At 36.5% G+C, this 16,476-nt stretch overlaps 1 protein-coding gene and 1 long non-coding RNA gene across 8 annotated transcripts in view; one reads left to right on the top strand and one right to left on the bottom strand.

Annotated features, from left to right (window-relative positions):
- The window catches only part of TRDN (triadin), a 275,510-nt gene that overhangs the window by 154,714 nt on the left and 104,320 nt on the right, over window positions 1–16,476 (top strand). The window contains exons 10-11 of one of the 2 annotated variants that reach the window (XM_049652957.1): window positions 203–284; window positions 13,098–13,102. In XM_049652957.1, coding sequence (XP_049508914.1) covers window positions 203–284; window positions 13,098–13,102 — 87 coding nt within the window. Of the gene's footprint in view, window positions 1–202; window positions 7,559–13,097; window positions 13,103–16,476 lie in introns of those variants that run through there. The other variant, XM_049652955.1, reaches the window with a different exon arrangement.
- LOC125937975 (uncharacterized) overlaps window positions 1–16,476 on the bottom strand; it is a 46,831-nt gene that overhangs the window by 28,598 nt on the left and 1,757 nt on the right. The window contains exons 2-4 of one of the 6 annotated variants that reach the window (XR_007462566.1): window positions 13,563–14,465; window positions 8,930–9,035; window positions 1,298–5,187 (exon numbers count right to left, since the gene is read on the bottom strand). The exons of 1 other annotated variant lie outside the window; for it this stretch is intronic. This is a non-coding gene — a long non-coding RNA (uncharacterized LOC125937975). The remainder of the gene's footprint in view (window positions 1–1,297; window positions 5,188–8,929; window positions 9,036–13,562; window positions 14,466–16,476) is intronic. 4 more of the 6 variants (XR_007462565.1, XR_007462568.1, XR_007462567.1 and 1 more) reach the window with 4 other exon arrangements.

The raw sequence follows: 16,476 nt of genomic DNA, 5'->3' as shown, positions 1-16,476 counted from the left end.
ATAGCTCTGAAGATAACGGAACCTGTGTATGTATCCACTTAAAGATCTCACCTAATAACAATTTTCTTATTGCATAATAATATGAATTTATACTTCAGATTATGAATTATGCATGTTGGGGAAGGATCTAGCTATTTTAGTTGAGGATATTAAATTTGTTAATACTTTTTTTTCAATACCCACTCCTGCATTGTGTGCACAGGACAAAGCCCAGCCGTACCACCTCCATTACCAACAGAACGAGCTTCCAGACCCACTCCGGCATCACCTACTCCTGAAGGCAAGTATTTTGTGTTTCCAAAGTTCTCCTCTATTATAGATAAAGTAGAATGCAGAGAAACAAAAAACAATAGTAACAGCAGAAACAAAAAATCCATATTTTCTTAAATAGTGTTGGTACATCTAAGCTACAGTTTCCTTTCCCTGAAATTACAACTTGCTGTCTTTTGGAAAACCAAAATTTTTCCTCTTAAGATTTTATACTGGTGATCATCAGCTTCCAGAAGAATGACCAGCTTCATGCTCTGGAAATCAAGCTAGAAAGTACAGAGACAAATAGTCAAGGATATGTCAGGCAACTCATGCAGTTTTACCACAACTTGACCAATTTAGTGTCTTTATGACTCTAGGACAGAGTTTCTGGGTTTAAATCTGAGTTTCACCTCTTACTAGTTTTGTACATTTTCATTTACTTAAACTCACTCTTCATGAGTTTTATCACCCATGAGATGAGTTGAAAATAGTACTGAGCTCATAGAATTAGTGTGAGGATACAATGGTGTGTATGTGTGTGTGTGCCAGTTTATAAGCACTTTATAAAATTAATGACTAAGACTGCTGCTATTAATTAGTTCTTCAAAATATGGTGTTTGGGGATTGGCAAAATTAGGGGAGGCAAGTGTCATCACAATCAATTTTTCAAAAGCATTTGTCTTCATTTATTCATTCAACTATCATTTATTAAATTCCAACCATGGGATCACATCAGGTATTGCCCAAAGTACTGGAGATTCAAAGATTAATAGAAAATAGTTCCTGTCCTACCAAGACTCAGTTTACAGGTGTAAAATTAAAAGTAATTAAAGAGGAGTCAGATATAAAACACAAAGAATTAAAGCCAAGTGCACCACTACTTTTTTGCAAGGGTACAGATGGAGGTCTCCTTCAGACCATCATAGCACCCCTTCCACTCCTAGCTCTGTCAAACACTGAAAAGGACCTTCTGTGTGTGTGTGTGTGTGTGTGTGTGTGTGCGTGTGTGTGTGTGTGTGTGTGTTTATGGACACAGACTGCTTACCCAGGTTCCACACCCATCTGTCCAGCAGCTACCTGTCAACTTTGCTCACCCCATGAGTTCAGCATGCCCAGAGAAAGAACTGTCTCGCAGAAAAAAGTCAGAGTCCTAGGACCTGAAGTATAAGAGAGGAAAAAATTTCAGGTGGACACATCCTGTCATCCCCACAGACCCTTAGACCTAGGGCAGGATGTAGCCAGAGGAGGGCCCATAGAGCCCTGTAAAGCACAGAACCTACGGGAGGCACCTTGGTTGCTGGGTTCTAAGAGTTGTGGTGATTACCACCCTAAGATAAGAACCAAAATAGAAATCAGTGCTGAGTACCGTGGAAGCTTAAAGAAGGGAGGGCATAGCTCTGCTTGGAAGAGGTGAGGAGAATTCCAGGAAAGGCTTCTCTGCAGAAGTGACTGTGGAGCTTAAATCCCAAGAATATGGAAGAATACGCAAGGAAGGCAAGAACATTACCAACAAAAGAATTGGCATATGCAAAAACATGGAGATAAGAAAGAAAGAGGTTTTGTTCAGATACGCCTAAGTACTTCATCCTGGAGAGAAAGAAGGCAGCATGAAGAGGGTCTGGGACAGATGAAAGGGCATGCAAAGGACAGATCACGAAGTGCCTTATAGGCTAAGCTTGGGATTTATATTTATCTTTAAATTTTTGTTATAAAGCATTGAATAGTAAAATAAATCAGCAATATACGCAGCCTGCAGATACATTTATCAACATTCTCTATTCTTACTTATCCAAACTTTCTTTTCTTTCCTTTTTTTCTTCCTTTTTTTTACTGCTTATATTTTTATTACTTTTGCAGATCTCTGATATCATGCTATTTCATCCAGCTAAGGAATTTTTATTTCCTTTAAAAATTTTTGACATGTTTACATGGTTCAAATTTTAAAAATTACAAAAATGATGTAAGCTAGTGGAAAGTTACCCTTCTGGCCCTATGCACTAACTACACAGTTCTCCTTGTAGGCAACCAATGTTAGCTCCTTCCAGAGATATTCTGTGCATATACAGGCAAAATATTTTCACCTCAGCTAAGTAATTTTTTTTTCTATAGACGATAAGGAATTTCCCATAGATGAGATAGATATGTTCATTTTAAAAGGACAATTTGACTGCCATCTTGCTGGTCTAGACAGGTGGTATGAGAGTGACTGCAGACACTTGAGAAGAGAATAGTCCAACTAAGTTGTAATGCAAGCACTTAACAGTGATGTAATGGTTGTAGAGAGCAGGTAGATCGGAAAAGTACCTGGAAAGGGAATCAATTGGTTAAAGTATCTGATTACTATACATGCAGAGATGCAACAAGTAATTAAAATGACTCCGGCTTTCTGAATTAGATATCGAGGTGGACAGAGGTGCAGTTAACTAAGATGGGAAACCACTGAAATAAAACAGGCCTGGTGAGGAGAAGCAGGATGGTCATGGGTTTAGGACAGACTGGTACACGACAGTTTCACATGGGCTTCCAGGTAGAATTACTGAGCAGACCATGCTAAATTGGCACATGGAACTCCAGAAAATATTATATGGCTGTTATCTGGAATTATATACTCATGTAAGATGTCCTTTCCTCTATGCCTTACTTATCTTCTATCCCCCAAACCCCATCCCCAGATGAAGCTCCATAATGAGGAGGAAATGTCTGAGAAGTTCAGTTCATTTCATGTATCCAAACCCCTCTTTCAAAGGGGACCAGGTCTTATTGAACATTTCTTGTTACCTAGAGGGATTGTGGGAATTCTGTGTCTCTGAAAATAGTGATTTACAGCCTGTGCTCTAGAATCACACAGATCTGTATCCAAATTCTGATTTTGCCATTTTCTACCTGGAGGAACAAATGCAATAACTAAACTTTTAGCCTGTTTATTAGTAAAATACTGATACTCATATTACCTGTCACAGAGAGGTCTTCTAAAGACAGAATAGAGCTACAAATATTTCAATTATTATTACTGTGTTTGATATTCATAAACTTAGGAATTCTCCTTCAACTGCATTTTATTGATTTAAGACAACTTTTCACAAAGAATAGTTTGCAGATAGTCAGCACCAAAATCAACTGTGAAGCTTCTTAAAAATTCATATTCCCACCATATCTTAGACCTAACATATCAGATTCTCTGGTAATTCAGAGAGGAAAGAAATCTCTATTTGTATCAAGCTCCTCAGTTGAATCTTATACACACTAAATTTTGAGAACCTTTGGTTTACGTCCATGTGTAAAAAAACCTTACAGATGCAACAAACTGTTTTACACCAAACACCTAAACTTGGTAGCCTGTTTCAAATAGTCTTTTCTATTTTGTTTTAATTAAATGAAATTAATTAATTTAATTTAATCCGAATGCCTTGGTGAGAGATGCATTATCCAATTGACTACAGACCAAACGATCCTTTTGGCTATACATTTATATTTCACACAGCTAATAGCCAGGGAAGGATTTGGGTAGCTGGGCAGGTGATGTTTTCCTTTGGTTGTGTTCTGATATCAGCATGTTCTATGCACCTTCTGTCCAGATCCTGACCAAGTCACACCTGCAGTTATGCTCTCTGCAACTCATATTTATTTAGAATATTATGTTTTCTGTACTTACATGAATTTTACATTTGATATTTCAAAACCTTGTAAAGTACACATTATTAAGGATTAACAAATGTAGGTTTGAAATTTATTTATTTATGCTAAGTTAGTAAATAGCAGATCTGTGTTTCCAGCCCAGAATTTCTAGTTCTATGCCCAAGGATCTTTCTCATATACTGCTATGAAGACATCAACATTTGAGGCTCCTACCTTCATGTCTTCTGAGGCCTCAACAAGTTTTGGAAGATGAAGATATAAAGTGTTGTGCTTTAGATTTCATGAAGTTCTGTGATAGAAACATCATGTTCTGATCTTAGTATAGAGAAACCTAGCAATGCTTCTTAAAATTTAGTGTGCGCACAAATCTCCTAGGGCTCTTGTGAAACTGTAGATTCAAATTTGGTAAGTCTAGTGTGGGGCCTGAGATTCTGCATTTTTACCAAGCTCCCAATGTTTGCTGATGCTTCTGGTCTAGGACTCCATCTCAGTAGCAAATCCCTAGGTGATTTAGAGGGAAGTGGAGAGCAATTAAATATTTCTAAAAATGCTTTTAATTTAGTACTAGTCACCTAAATGACCTGTAATTGGCCAAATGTCCTTCAGAATGACTAAAATGTCACCCATGGAGAAATTTTGACTGCTACTTGTCTGGGAAAGAACAATAGTTTTCAAGTCAAGTACCTAAGCATTCTAGAAAGGCTTGCAAGAGAGCAAGAGAAATGCCAGTGGGAATGGGGGGAAAGGTTACATTATACTTGCAAATTATAATAACCTAGTGTACAGTATGTAAAATATTTTGATTTGGCCAGCTACACAAATGGAATGAACTAGTAGCTTTAAGCTTTAAATAAAATCCTGTATCATCTGTTAATCAGTGGTATATCAATACCCATCTAAAAAAAAAATGATTTTTTTTGGTCATTAGAGATCACAATTTAATGTAAAGTACATGTAAAATCTTACTCCAAGACTCCAAATCAACAATGCTTCCTGAATTTTTAGAGAACAGTCCAGGACTAGTCCCAGGTTTGAAACCTTTGTCTCCCATCCAAAACTGCCGCACACACATTTTATTGGGTCCACACAAGTTTTCTACGTACTGATTTTTAAGTGTGGTCATCTTGAATATAGGGAGTTTCTCATTGTTTCCATCAACTGCCACACCTCTGTTTCACCCATTCACTCATTTGGCTCTTGATGTCATTTCTGTGTGTGACCATTATGTGAAGACAATTCCTCTCGATATTATAATTTCTTAAATTCCTGATCAGCACTGGATGTCTTGGTTTGCAAGAGCTGCCAGACAAAACACAACAGATCAGGTAGCTTACGCAACGGAAACTTCTCATAGTTCTTTAGGATGGAAGTCTGAGATCAGAGTGCCATGATGGTCAGGTTTCTGGAAAAAGCCCATGTCCTGGCTTGTAGACATCTACTCATTGCTATCTTCACATGGTGAAGAGAGAGCTCAAGTGGCTCTTCCTGTCCTTGGGACACAGTTCTATGGGATCACGGCTCCTCTCTTACGACCTCATTTAAGCTTAATTACCTCCTAAAGGCCCCATCTCCATCCAGTACAGTCATATGGGGGTTAGGGCTTCATGTGTGTATTTGGAGGAGACACAATTCAGTCCTTAGCACTTGGTAACCTCTGAGCCTCATTATTAGTAAATTAGCCGCTTAAATGTTTACCTTATACAATTAGAGTTGTTTAAATATTTCTTTTTGCGTAGTTGATGATTTGCCTTTGCATTTCTATTATATGTGGTTTCTCACCAGTATAAATTCCCAACTTGTATCATCTTTTGCATATGCTTGATATTGATAGGAGTTAAATATTTTTAAAAATGTCCTAACTGGACTCAAATGTAACTGAGTTATACTGAAAATAATAAAACCAAAACTGAGTAAACTCATCACTAGCAATTATTGTATATCATTTACCTAGCTAGTAAGCAGATTATTTAGAAAAAAATGCTCAGAACTTGAGAGAGAGACAGAGAGACAGAGACAGAGAGAGGTCAGAGTCACATTTTGTTTGGCATTTGGACTATAAGAGCTTGTGTTACTGGAGATAATTTGACAAAAAACTGACGAGTGACTCTGTCACTGCCCCAATGTTCACAGGACAAGGGATAGCTTATAAATAATAGTGTCACCTTAAGTTTCATTGGATTCTAATTCTGTTGTTGTTGTTGTTGGGATATGGACATAAATCAAGGAACTCCAATTCCCCAATTTGAGACAGATTTTGATAGATTATTCAAGTGTTTGGCTCCAGTTTATCTCCTACAAGAGGTTCATAAAACACCAAGTAGAAAATGTTTTGCCTATCAGTCTGTCACTTGGAAAAGGATGTGTCATTTGTAAAGTGGGACACTTAGGCTTCTATTGTTCTATTAAAGAGCTATTTAATTTGACATTTTATCCTGGAACCCAATATGGTGTTTAAGTGAATAACATAATGATGCAGGATTACAGGGCTTTTGCTAGTATCTCCTTTTACTCCCAGAGAAGGAGTCTTTATGCTGAGGACACTGGCCCTGAACAGGTTCCCAAGGAGTCCATGCTATCAGGCGATGCTGAGATCATGGGCTTTGTCAAGGCTTGCAGATGTGCCTGCAACTTCATTAACATAATTGATTAGGAACTAGGACATATTTAGTATTAATCAAGCTGTTTTTAGTGAGGTTGATTATGCACAGTCCTTGATGCACTATTTTAGTCTGAAACTTCCTTAGGACCAAGTTGCAAGAAAATGGCATTACGTAAAAAGGAAACTGCATGTGGCACTAACGTATGCTATTTGATTTGAGGAATACAGATAGAACAGGTAAAATGTGGGAGCTTAAACATATTTTGCATTTTTTTTGTTTTAAGAAAGTAGAGCTTATCTATACACTGGATTATTAAGTTTGTTCACAGGACATTGGCAACAGTTTAGAATTTTAACAGATTTTAAAAAATCATGGACCTTGCTGTGAATGAAACTGCTCTCATGTCTGTGAGGCCCTTAAAAGCTTCTGTTGTGTTTTCATGGCACTGAAAACAAGGAAAATCAGTTTCTCACAGCACACACTTCCTTCTTGGAAATCTTGGTGTGCTTCTCAAGCTATTTGTCTCATGCCTTGAAAATGTATCTTGCCGTCCTTTAACTTCGCTCCTCTCCCCACATCACATGCTTTGCACATCATAATGAAGTTTTTATTGCTTTAAATATTTGGATGTGAGGACTGATTGTATATTAAATCAGTTTTTTCCTTTGACTCCTCCTATATTTTTTAGGATATGTCTGGCCATGGAAAGTTGGCTACAATAGCATTAAACAAATCTCATATAACAATCACATCATGTAATCATTTCTGACATTGTCAATTGGCATTTAATTATGGATATAACTTAAAAGGGACTAACTTAAATATAATATTAATTCTCACATTCTTTCTAAAACAGTATTACATTTTGTGACAGAATTCCCATATCCACTGGGAGCTCTCCTGGGGCTCAAAAGACTGCAGGTTCAAAGAGCCACTAAAGCTACCACTTACCTCATTAAGAGAGCTTATCTACTGAGTTCCTCCCCCAAAGAAATGGCAACTGTTATATTAACATTAGGTTATTCTTATGTTTAGCCACTTTATCATCAAATGTTCATCAGAACTGTATTTCTCAGGAGGAATTAGCCCCTGACTCCTCTCAGACAGAATCCTCAGTGATTAAACAAACAGCTTCAGGCAACATTTTCCCAACCTCACCCCATCACCAAAAAAAAAAAAAAAAAAAAAGTTGCTTCATAAAATCGTAGTAGAAGCACAGTTACCAGATATGATCCCATTATTTTTTAATCAACAAAGCGAAAATATTTTTTTCTTTCCCCCTACTCAACATGGACATCCCCCACAACATCATGTTTTTTGTTGTCATTGTTCTCTAAAGAATAGAAGATTTCTACTCACATGTAATTATTCAACATTTAGTGTAAAATTGTCACAACTTATCTATTGTGGCAAATATGTGGAAAGAAGTTATGTGATCCTTTATTAACTATATATCTTATGCTTAAGTTACTTTTAATATTCCATTATAAACATATAATTTACATAAATAAAGGCAAATATAATAAGGTAAATAAATACTGTATACCCTATCATCTTCTTGAATAAATATACAATTGGTACTAAGTACGGCAATTGTAAATAATATAATAAATGCCATCATCCATATGTGGGCAAAAGAACTCTAGAGAGAAGGCCAAGGACTCAGCTTCTAATCCCAGCTTTGACACCAATCAGTTATATGACCTTTGACAAATCAACTGACTTTAGGATCTCCATTTCTTCACCTGTAACGTGTGGGGACAGAACTTAAATGGTCTCTTTCTTTGAAATGTTTGTTTGATGTTTATTTTTGAGAGAGAGAGAGAGAGAGAGAGACAGAATGTGAGCAGGGGAGGGGCAGAGAGAGAGAGAGAGGGAGACACAGGATCTTAAGCAGGCTCCAGGGTCTGAGCTGTCAGCACAGAGCATGATGTGGGGCTTGAACCCATGAATCATGAGATCATGACCTGAGCTGAAATCACATACTTAACTGACTGAGTCACCCAGGTGCCCCTAAATGGTCTCTTTAAGTCCCTTTTGACTTCCACCCAAAGATTTTAAGCTTATTGTTTTCAGGCTGATGGGTTGGTAATTAACTGCCTTAAGAGCAGAGGGAGGACTTAATGGCTTTGTACAGAGGTTAAATAGCTACCAGAGATGTTTACAGTATGCTTGTGGTCTGGATAGAGATATCTACTTGGGACAACCAGGCATGCCCCTATGCAATGAATAGTACCACGATGCATTATTTACTGATGTACAGAAGTAAGTTGTACAGACCATAAAAGCTGTAAAAGTTAGGATGAAGATGAGATATGAGTGAGGCAAGGCTATACAATGAAATCACAAGACTTGCATTGGGCCATAAAGAGTGGTTTGGTAGGATTTGTGTAGAGGAGAATGAAGCATTATAGGAAACTTATTATAAAATTATTTCTTACCATAAGATGAATCCGAGGACAATGTTCTACAGGAGCTAGTAATGTTTTATTTACAATTCTATTAAACCAAGAACTTTATCACCTTAGCTCTTCAGTGAGATATATCCTAAGAAGCAAAGAGCATAAAATAATAAAATAGAAATTTGGCCCCAGTTCTTATTCCATTAACTCTATGACACAATGAATTTTATTGAACTTTAGGCCAATATAATATTTTTCTTTGTTTTGTGGTGAAATAAACTTATCTCTTTCAGCAATTTTTGATGGAATTGACCTTTAGGTATTAATTTTGATAAAATATATAAACCAAACTACTTTCACTAGTTATTTAACTTAGAAACTTAACACAACTAAATGAAATAATGTGTATAACAACTTAGCACATTTTTTAGCACAGTTAGGTACTCAACCATTAATTGCTCTTATTGTTACTATTTTTATCAGGAAATTTCTCTTATATGTATAATAAATCATTAAATATTATGGTAGTTTTAATTGGTATCTCTAGAAGATAATAATGTGTTAGTGGCATTAGTCAGTATATGTGAAACTCTATATAATTTCTTAGTATAGAATTTGGTTCATATCCTGAAGGGTTTTGTACACACAGCTAAAGATTTTATGCCACCTCACAGACTACATGAGCCTGCTAAAGCAATTGAGCAAAGAAGGAGTATGATCAGATTCACATTTTAGATTTATTGCGTCAGCCATAGAAAGAATGGATAGCTGAGCGGTGGAGATGGGGGTCTGTAGATGAGACAATTATAGGAGGCTACTGCTCATGAGGAAAAATTATGCCACTTTTCTTTTGAACAATTCCATTTAACCCTCAAAACAACTCCAAGCAGTACATATGATTTCACATCATTTTAGAATTTAGAGCTGATCAGAGAAATCTAGTAAATTGCCTAGGAGAACACAGCTATAACAGTGATATACAATTGACCTTCAAATAATGTGGAGATCTAAGGCACTGCTCGCCCCCTCCAAGCAGTCACAAATCCATGTATAACTTTTGACTACTAGAAAACTTAAGTATTAATAACCTACTGTTGACTGGAATCCTTATTGATACATAAATAGCTGATAATACATATTTTATATGTATTATATACTGTATTCTTAAAGGAAACTAGAAAAAAGGTTATTAAGAAAATCATAAGAGAGAAAATATATTTATACTACTGTATTTATACTACTGTATATTTATACTCTATTTATTAAAAAATTCCATTTGTAAATGAACCAGTGTGATTCAAATGTTGCTCAAGGGTCAACTGTAATTGGAATTAGAAGCCAGGTGTCTCATATCCAGGTTTAGACTGTTTGCATTATTTTAAGACTAGCAATTAAGTGTTAAGGTTGAGCATGATTGCTAAAGTCTGTGTGACCTGAGTAAATGAATGGCATTAAGAAGAAGAACAGGTTTGGAGAGATGATAATGAGCTCAGTTTGGGGCTTGTTGAGTATGTAAGGGTCCCTGGCATATCAAGATGCAGAGGTATGGTGAGACATCCCAGGGCTAGCAAAAACAGGAAGGCTCTATCAGTCCTAAGCCTGAAGAGGTAGAGGAATGGAGAGAGAGAGAGAGAGCGCGCGCACACACACACACACACACACACACACACACACACGAGTGGGGGAGGGGCAGAGGGAGACAGAGACAAAGAGAGAGGGACTATCTTAAGCAAGTGGAAGAATGTCAAGAAAAAGGGAAAGAAGGGAAAGAAATGGGAGTTTTTCGTGGATTATGAAATATAAATACATTTTAATAGGAATTAAATATATTTCATAAGAAACTTGTGTCTCTAGAATTTTTCTCTCTTGTCATTTGGTTCTGACTTCCCACCACTGATTATTGGAAAGACTTTTTTTCTGAGACATTTACTTTTTCCTATTGACCTATGTGTAAGGGAAGTTTTTTCTACCCCTACACATCTAACAGTATAGTTAGGGTTGATCTGATTTGACCCTCCAGCAGGAGTGTTTATGGTGGGGATCAAGGGGTGGCATCCACAAAGCAGGAAAGAGTTAAAGGAGCCATTTGTTGATTAGAATCTGTTATTTGTTCTCTCATAACTTTTATCATCGTATCAAGAAAGTAGTTTTTACCCAGTATTTTGATCTATAAAGGAACAGAGAGGAAGTTAAGGATGACGTGGGCTGTGAATATGTGTGAACATGATCTATTAGTAGCTTTCTTATTATGGCATTCTGATTAAAACCTCTCATGCCAGCAAATTTTTCTCATAAAACATTTTATAAAAAATAACTGGATCCCTCCAAAGCTCTACTTTGTAAGTACCAGTATTTCTTTATAAAACATTTATTTGTTATTTGTGTCAGCTTAACCTAAATGTTTCCTCCTCTTAGACGAATTTGTTACAATTCCAAAAGATACTTTTCTTCTTCTCTAGAACAAAATGCATCTTTAAAGCCAGGTCAGTTTTAGCCAAATGGAGTAGAGTCTTGGCAACTGGTAACATAATAAAGGATTTATTGTTTTAATGTTTTTGTTTGATGTAATGTTTTGATGTTTAATGTTATGTTTAACGTTTTAAACATTAAACATGTAAAAATTTTTGATCTACTAGAATAGACCTTATATGTGGAAAGAGAAAACAAAAAGTTTTGTTACTACTTTGGTATAGTTCATGAGAGAGGATGGAATTTATGTAGCCCATGAGTTAAAATAAACCCAAATTCAACATATTAAAATGATTACAACTTTAAAGTTGTACTCTTTGAAAGGATACTTGTTTCCTTTTTAATATTGATGTCCATTAGACATATTATTAAAAATGGAAAGGTTTCCATTGAAAATCAGACTTACACACATGTCCAATAACTCTTAGTAATTTTAAAGTCAAATTGTTTTTGAAAATAACTATTCAGTCTTTTTAATTTATTTAGTAAATCAAGTCCTAACTTCTCAAGGATCTGTTATAAAAATAGCAGTATCTTTGAAATGGTGCTATAAGGGGATATATATTTCAATTTTGAATGATAACCAGCTTTTTCTCTAAATACTGATGAATTTGTCACAAAAAGAAAAGTTTAATTTTCTGATGTTTCTAGGCATTCTTTAAAAAAATAATGTTTATTTATTTTTGAAGGAGAGAGAGACAGAGCATGAGCAGGGAAGGGGCAGAGAGAGGGGGAGACACAGAATCAGAAGCAGGGTCCAGGCTCTGAGAGGTGAGCACAGAGCCCACAGGAGACTTGAACTCACAAACCAAGAGGTCATAACCTAAGCTTAAGTGGGATGTTTAATGGACTGAGACACCCTGGGGGAGGCCCTCTAGGCATTCTTAACATTCCATATGTAATGAAATACTTTTGCAATCCATTTCCAGATACAGATAAATATGTATAAAAAAAATTAAGATGAAAATATAGCAAAAGTAATCTCTTGTAAATAATATGATACTGAAAATGAAAAGGTGTTAGAAAACAATCTTATCTTTATGTTTTTCTTACCTTTACTGAAAGACACATTGGAAACATTTACAATAAAAGATCTTAAAGAAGCAATAATTTTGCATAAAAATAAACTTTAAAGGGGTTAAAAGAGCTCTTCCAAAGTCCTTAAATGTGGGGAGCACTAAAAAAATCAAAACAAAACAAAACACAAAACAAAAGAACAAAAAAAATGGAATTGTACTATAGAAAGCTATCCAGAGATGTGTATGAAGAGGGAGAGCTTCTCACTTAGTGAAAGTCAATAAGCTTTGAGCATTTACTTTCTGAAATGTAAAAGCATTGAGGGAAAAAGAAAAACCAGAGTCTGTCTCTCATCTCTCTCTCTCTCTCTCTCTCTCTCTCTCTCTCTCTCACACACACACACACACACACACACTCACACAGACACTCTGAGGTTGTCTTTGCTCTTGCACTTCTAGGTAGAAAAGTGAAAAAAAAAAACAGATGTGGCAACCTTCATCTATATAAATATAACCCATTCAAAAGTAATGAAATCACTTATCTAAAAAGCTTTTATCATTTTTGAAAGGTTTGAGGGAAATCTATCTTATCCATTTTAATATCAAGTTTAATTAACATAAGAAACTTTTTTGCAATTTGAAAGCTATCAAAGAATCTTTCTCTTTGCATTCGTTTTTGCATACTAAATTCAGAAGTAGAAAAAAATTTGTCATTATGTCAGAGAACGTCAGCCATAAGGGAGCTGAAAGATAAGTTTGACAACACAAAGCAAAAGCTAGAACTTCTTTTCTGTCTAAGGGTCTGTTCACGTGCAAGTTTTTAATAGAATAAGTCCACCTCAAGCTTTATTTTCCATTTGCAGCGAGAGCAGGATGTGTTTATCCTTTAGTTTGGACTCCTTGTTATGTCAATTATAGGATTTGGGAAACTGGGGAAGTGTCTTTTTCCTGAGCAGATTTCCACACAGGTTACAGGAGGTATACAGTTTTTACCTGAGGACCAAGTTAATGCTGACATCTGTAAGTTCAAGTGCTTTATGACCTTAATGAGTGACGTTCCATCCAAACTTAAACACGTATGTTTGCCTTGCTCAGACCATACAAAATAATTATGGAGATCCCTTCTCCACAATCCTTTTGAGGCTTAATGAACTGTATTATGGTATCTTGAAAAAGTTTGGACTTACATTGATCAGATCTAGAGTCCTTTGGGACATTTCCTTTGTGAATGGTACTATATCGCTAGGAATTCTCAGCAGCGCCTGGGTGGCTCCACCAGTTAAGCATCCAACTCTTGATTACAGCTCAGGTCATGATCTCACAGTTCTCTGGGCTGACAGTGTGGAAGCTGTTTGGGATTCTCTCTTTCCCTCTCTGTGCCCCTTCCCTGCTCCAGCTCTCTCTCTCAAAATAAACTTAAAAAAAAAAAAAAAAAAGGAGTTTGTAAGAGGTGCCTGCAGGACAGGAGCAGTCACTCTGCACCTCAGTTCCCTCAGCTGGCCGTGGCAATAACACTGGCCACCCTCTGTCCAAACCAGGTTCTACGGGCTATTTCCGACTCAGTCTGTGCTTACTTCCCCCAGAAGTAGCTTTTGCAAGTTTCACATGGCCTTCTTGGTTTTGGGCCTCTGCGATGGTTCCCTTAGATTCTACCTTGAATATCCTTCAAAGTCTTTATTATAATTGTAAACTTCCCCACTTATTCCCATACCTAGTGTTCCCGGAGGGAATCTTTTAAAACTATAGACCCTGGCAAGGGGTCTGACATAAGGGAAAATAAACGTCTGCTGATTGAGAAAATTGTAATTTTAAAAGTCTCCGGGCAGTCACTGAAAGGTGCGATGGAATTGCTGATTGTGAATTGTTTGTTGTTAATAGCTGATAATGAGAGGAGCTGGCTTCCAAGAATAATTCAGCTATCACTAACAGAAAAGCTAAGGCAAAGACATCGGATTCAGGTTTGGACAGGCCAGTTTAGTTATGCCAGATAATTCAAGTGAAGTCCTTAATTTAGAGAGCTTTGCTGCCATAGCAACCTAATTACAATGTAAAGTGAGGTACTCCTACCATGATTCTGTAATGTTACATTCCTTCAAGAGTCCCAAATATAATTCAGAGGAAGAAAACAAGGAAAAAAGAAAAATATACATATATTTGTGTTTTATTCTTTTACTTTCTTATTCTTCGATACAAGATCGCAGTCCAATGGGTCACTTAACACCACTCAGTGACAGCCAAAGTTCCTCTTAAAATGTAACTGAGCGTCATATAATTTCTCTGCTCGAAACCTCTCAGTGGCTTCTTATCTTACAGTAAAATGGGACAGTCATACCATGAACAACAAATTCTATGTTCAAGGTCTTGGCAGATATTTTTCCTTCGTCTGAAAAGTTCTCCCTGATAGCCCAAAGCTCTCCTGCTGTTTTTCAAGACACTTTTCAAATCTTACCCATTCTAAAAGATTTACACTTCTTCCTTAAAAAAAAAAAAATGCAATGCTTCCTTCCACCCTCTTATTCTTTAATCTTCCAAAACAAGCTCTCTTTTCCTGACCCTTATTACCACCTGACATTATATATTCATGTAAATGTATTCATATATATAAATATACATATATATATATGAATATATATATAACACGCATATTTATTTAAAGCCTTAAAAACTGACTTTTTCCCACATTTAACATTTTTGAAGCCACAGCAAGGCCAGAGACCATACAGTAGCTATTTACAAAGCTAAAACTTTTTTAAGTTGCCTACTCCCAGCAAAATTAAGAAATAATGCAAGAAGCATGCTTCATTTGGAGAATAAAGGGATACATGGGTGAAGAGGGCCCTAAATATGCTCTACTCATTCCCCTGCCTTTTATGGTTGACAATGGAAGAGTTACTCATAGTTACATAAGGCAGCGGCTACTAATTATAGCGAAACCAAGACTGGAATCCGCTTCATTCCAGCACAGCACTGCTTCATAACATGTTAAACCTACTGATGTACTTTTTTTCCTGAAGTTTCTTAATATAAGGTATTCCAGACACAGCCTCTCTTCATACAGAAAAATAAGAATTCATGTGCATTTTCTTAAATAGATCAATAAATATCGTATCTAGAAAAATTACTGAAGATTCTATGTGGTCAGATTTTTATTGTTTCTAAAATAGCGTAATAGCTACCCGCTGCCAACATTTTATGAACATTCCCTCTGGTTTAGGCACTTCAGCTCAGCGTCTCCATTCTTCACAACAAACCAGCAAAGTAGATTTTATTAGTCCCATTTTTCAAATGAGGACAATGAAATTCAGTGTGTCACAGCACATTGCCCAATTTCCCATAACCAGAAAGGGTCAGAGACAGAATTTAGACCAAGGTCATCCATGCTAGCACCCATGCTTTCTCTCTTGCCTCATGCTTCTGTATGATAACAATGGAGAACTGTAATAATCACTGCTGTCATTGAACTTATCTGCTTGTGTGAAGCTTCCCATGCTCATGGAATGAGTGGGGTTCCAGGCCAACCTTTGCCACTCTAAAGAAATAAAGTGAAAGTGGTAAGATGTGTTGGAATGCATTGTTATAGAACAAACACACCCTTGTTTACATGACTCGGACCAAGAATACATCCATCCTGGCCATAGAAGGTTAGAAGAGAAGCAGCCATCTGGAGTGTAAAATTTGGATACTCCCTACAGTAGAAAAGAAAAGAGGGGACGAACAAAACATAAGTTGAAAATCCAACATTTGCATTTGTTTTCCCATTTTTCTGGGAACAGGCATCTTAGAAAGCTTTAGGATTATAATTAACTATTGTTCATTCTCTGGGTTTGAGATGGCATAAAAACATTTAAAAGCAAGAGAAAAGCCCATTGTAAGGGCTTAGAAAGTAAAAAGTAAGTCATTTAATTTTTCTTTCATCTAATGTTAATTTATGCAGAAGCTAATAACATATTTGTGGCTCAGAGCTGCTCCTTGTGGAGAGGATTTCTCTCTCAACCTGCGTTCCTGTGATCCCTGCCATATAGAGCCATCATTTCAGGGTGTATGACACTTTTGCCAGAGAGAGGCAATACACTGATAAGTTCACATTCTACAGACACGTTT

This window comes from Panthera uncia (assembly GCF_023721935.1).
Source record: "Panthera uncia isolate 11264 chromosome B2 unlocalized genomic scaffold, Puncia_PCG_1.0 HiC_scaffold_24, whole genome shotgun sequence".
Lineage (NCBI taxonomy): Eukaryota > Metazoa > Chordata > Mammalia > Carnivora > Felidae > Panthera > Panthera uncia.
The sequence above is the reverse complement of the archived record's forward strand: the minus strand, read 5'-3'. Positions and strand labels throughout refer to the sequence as shown.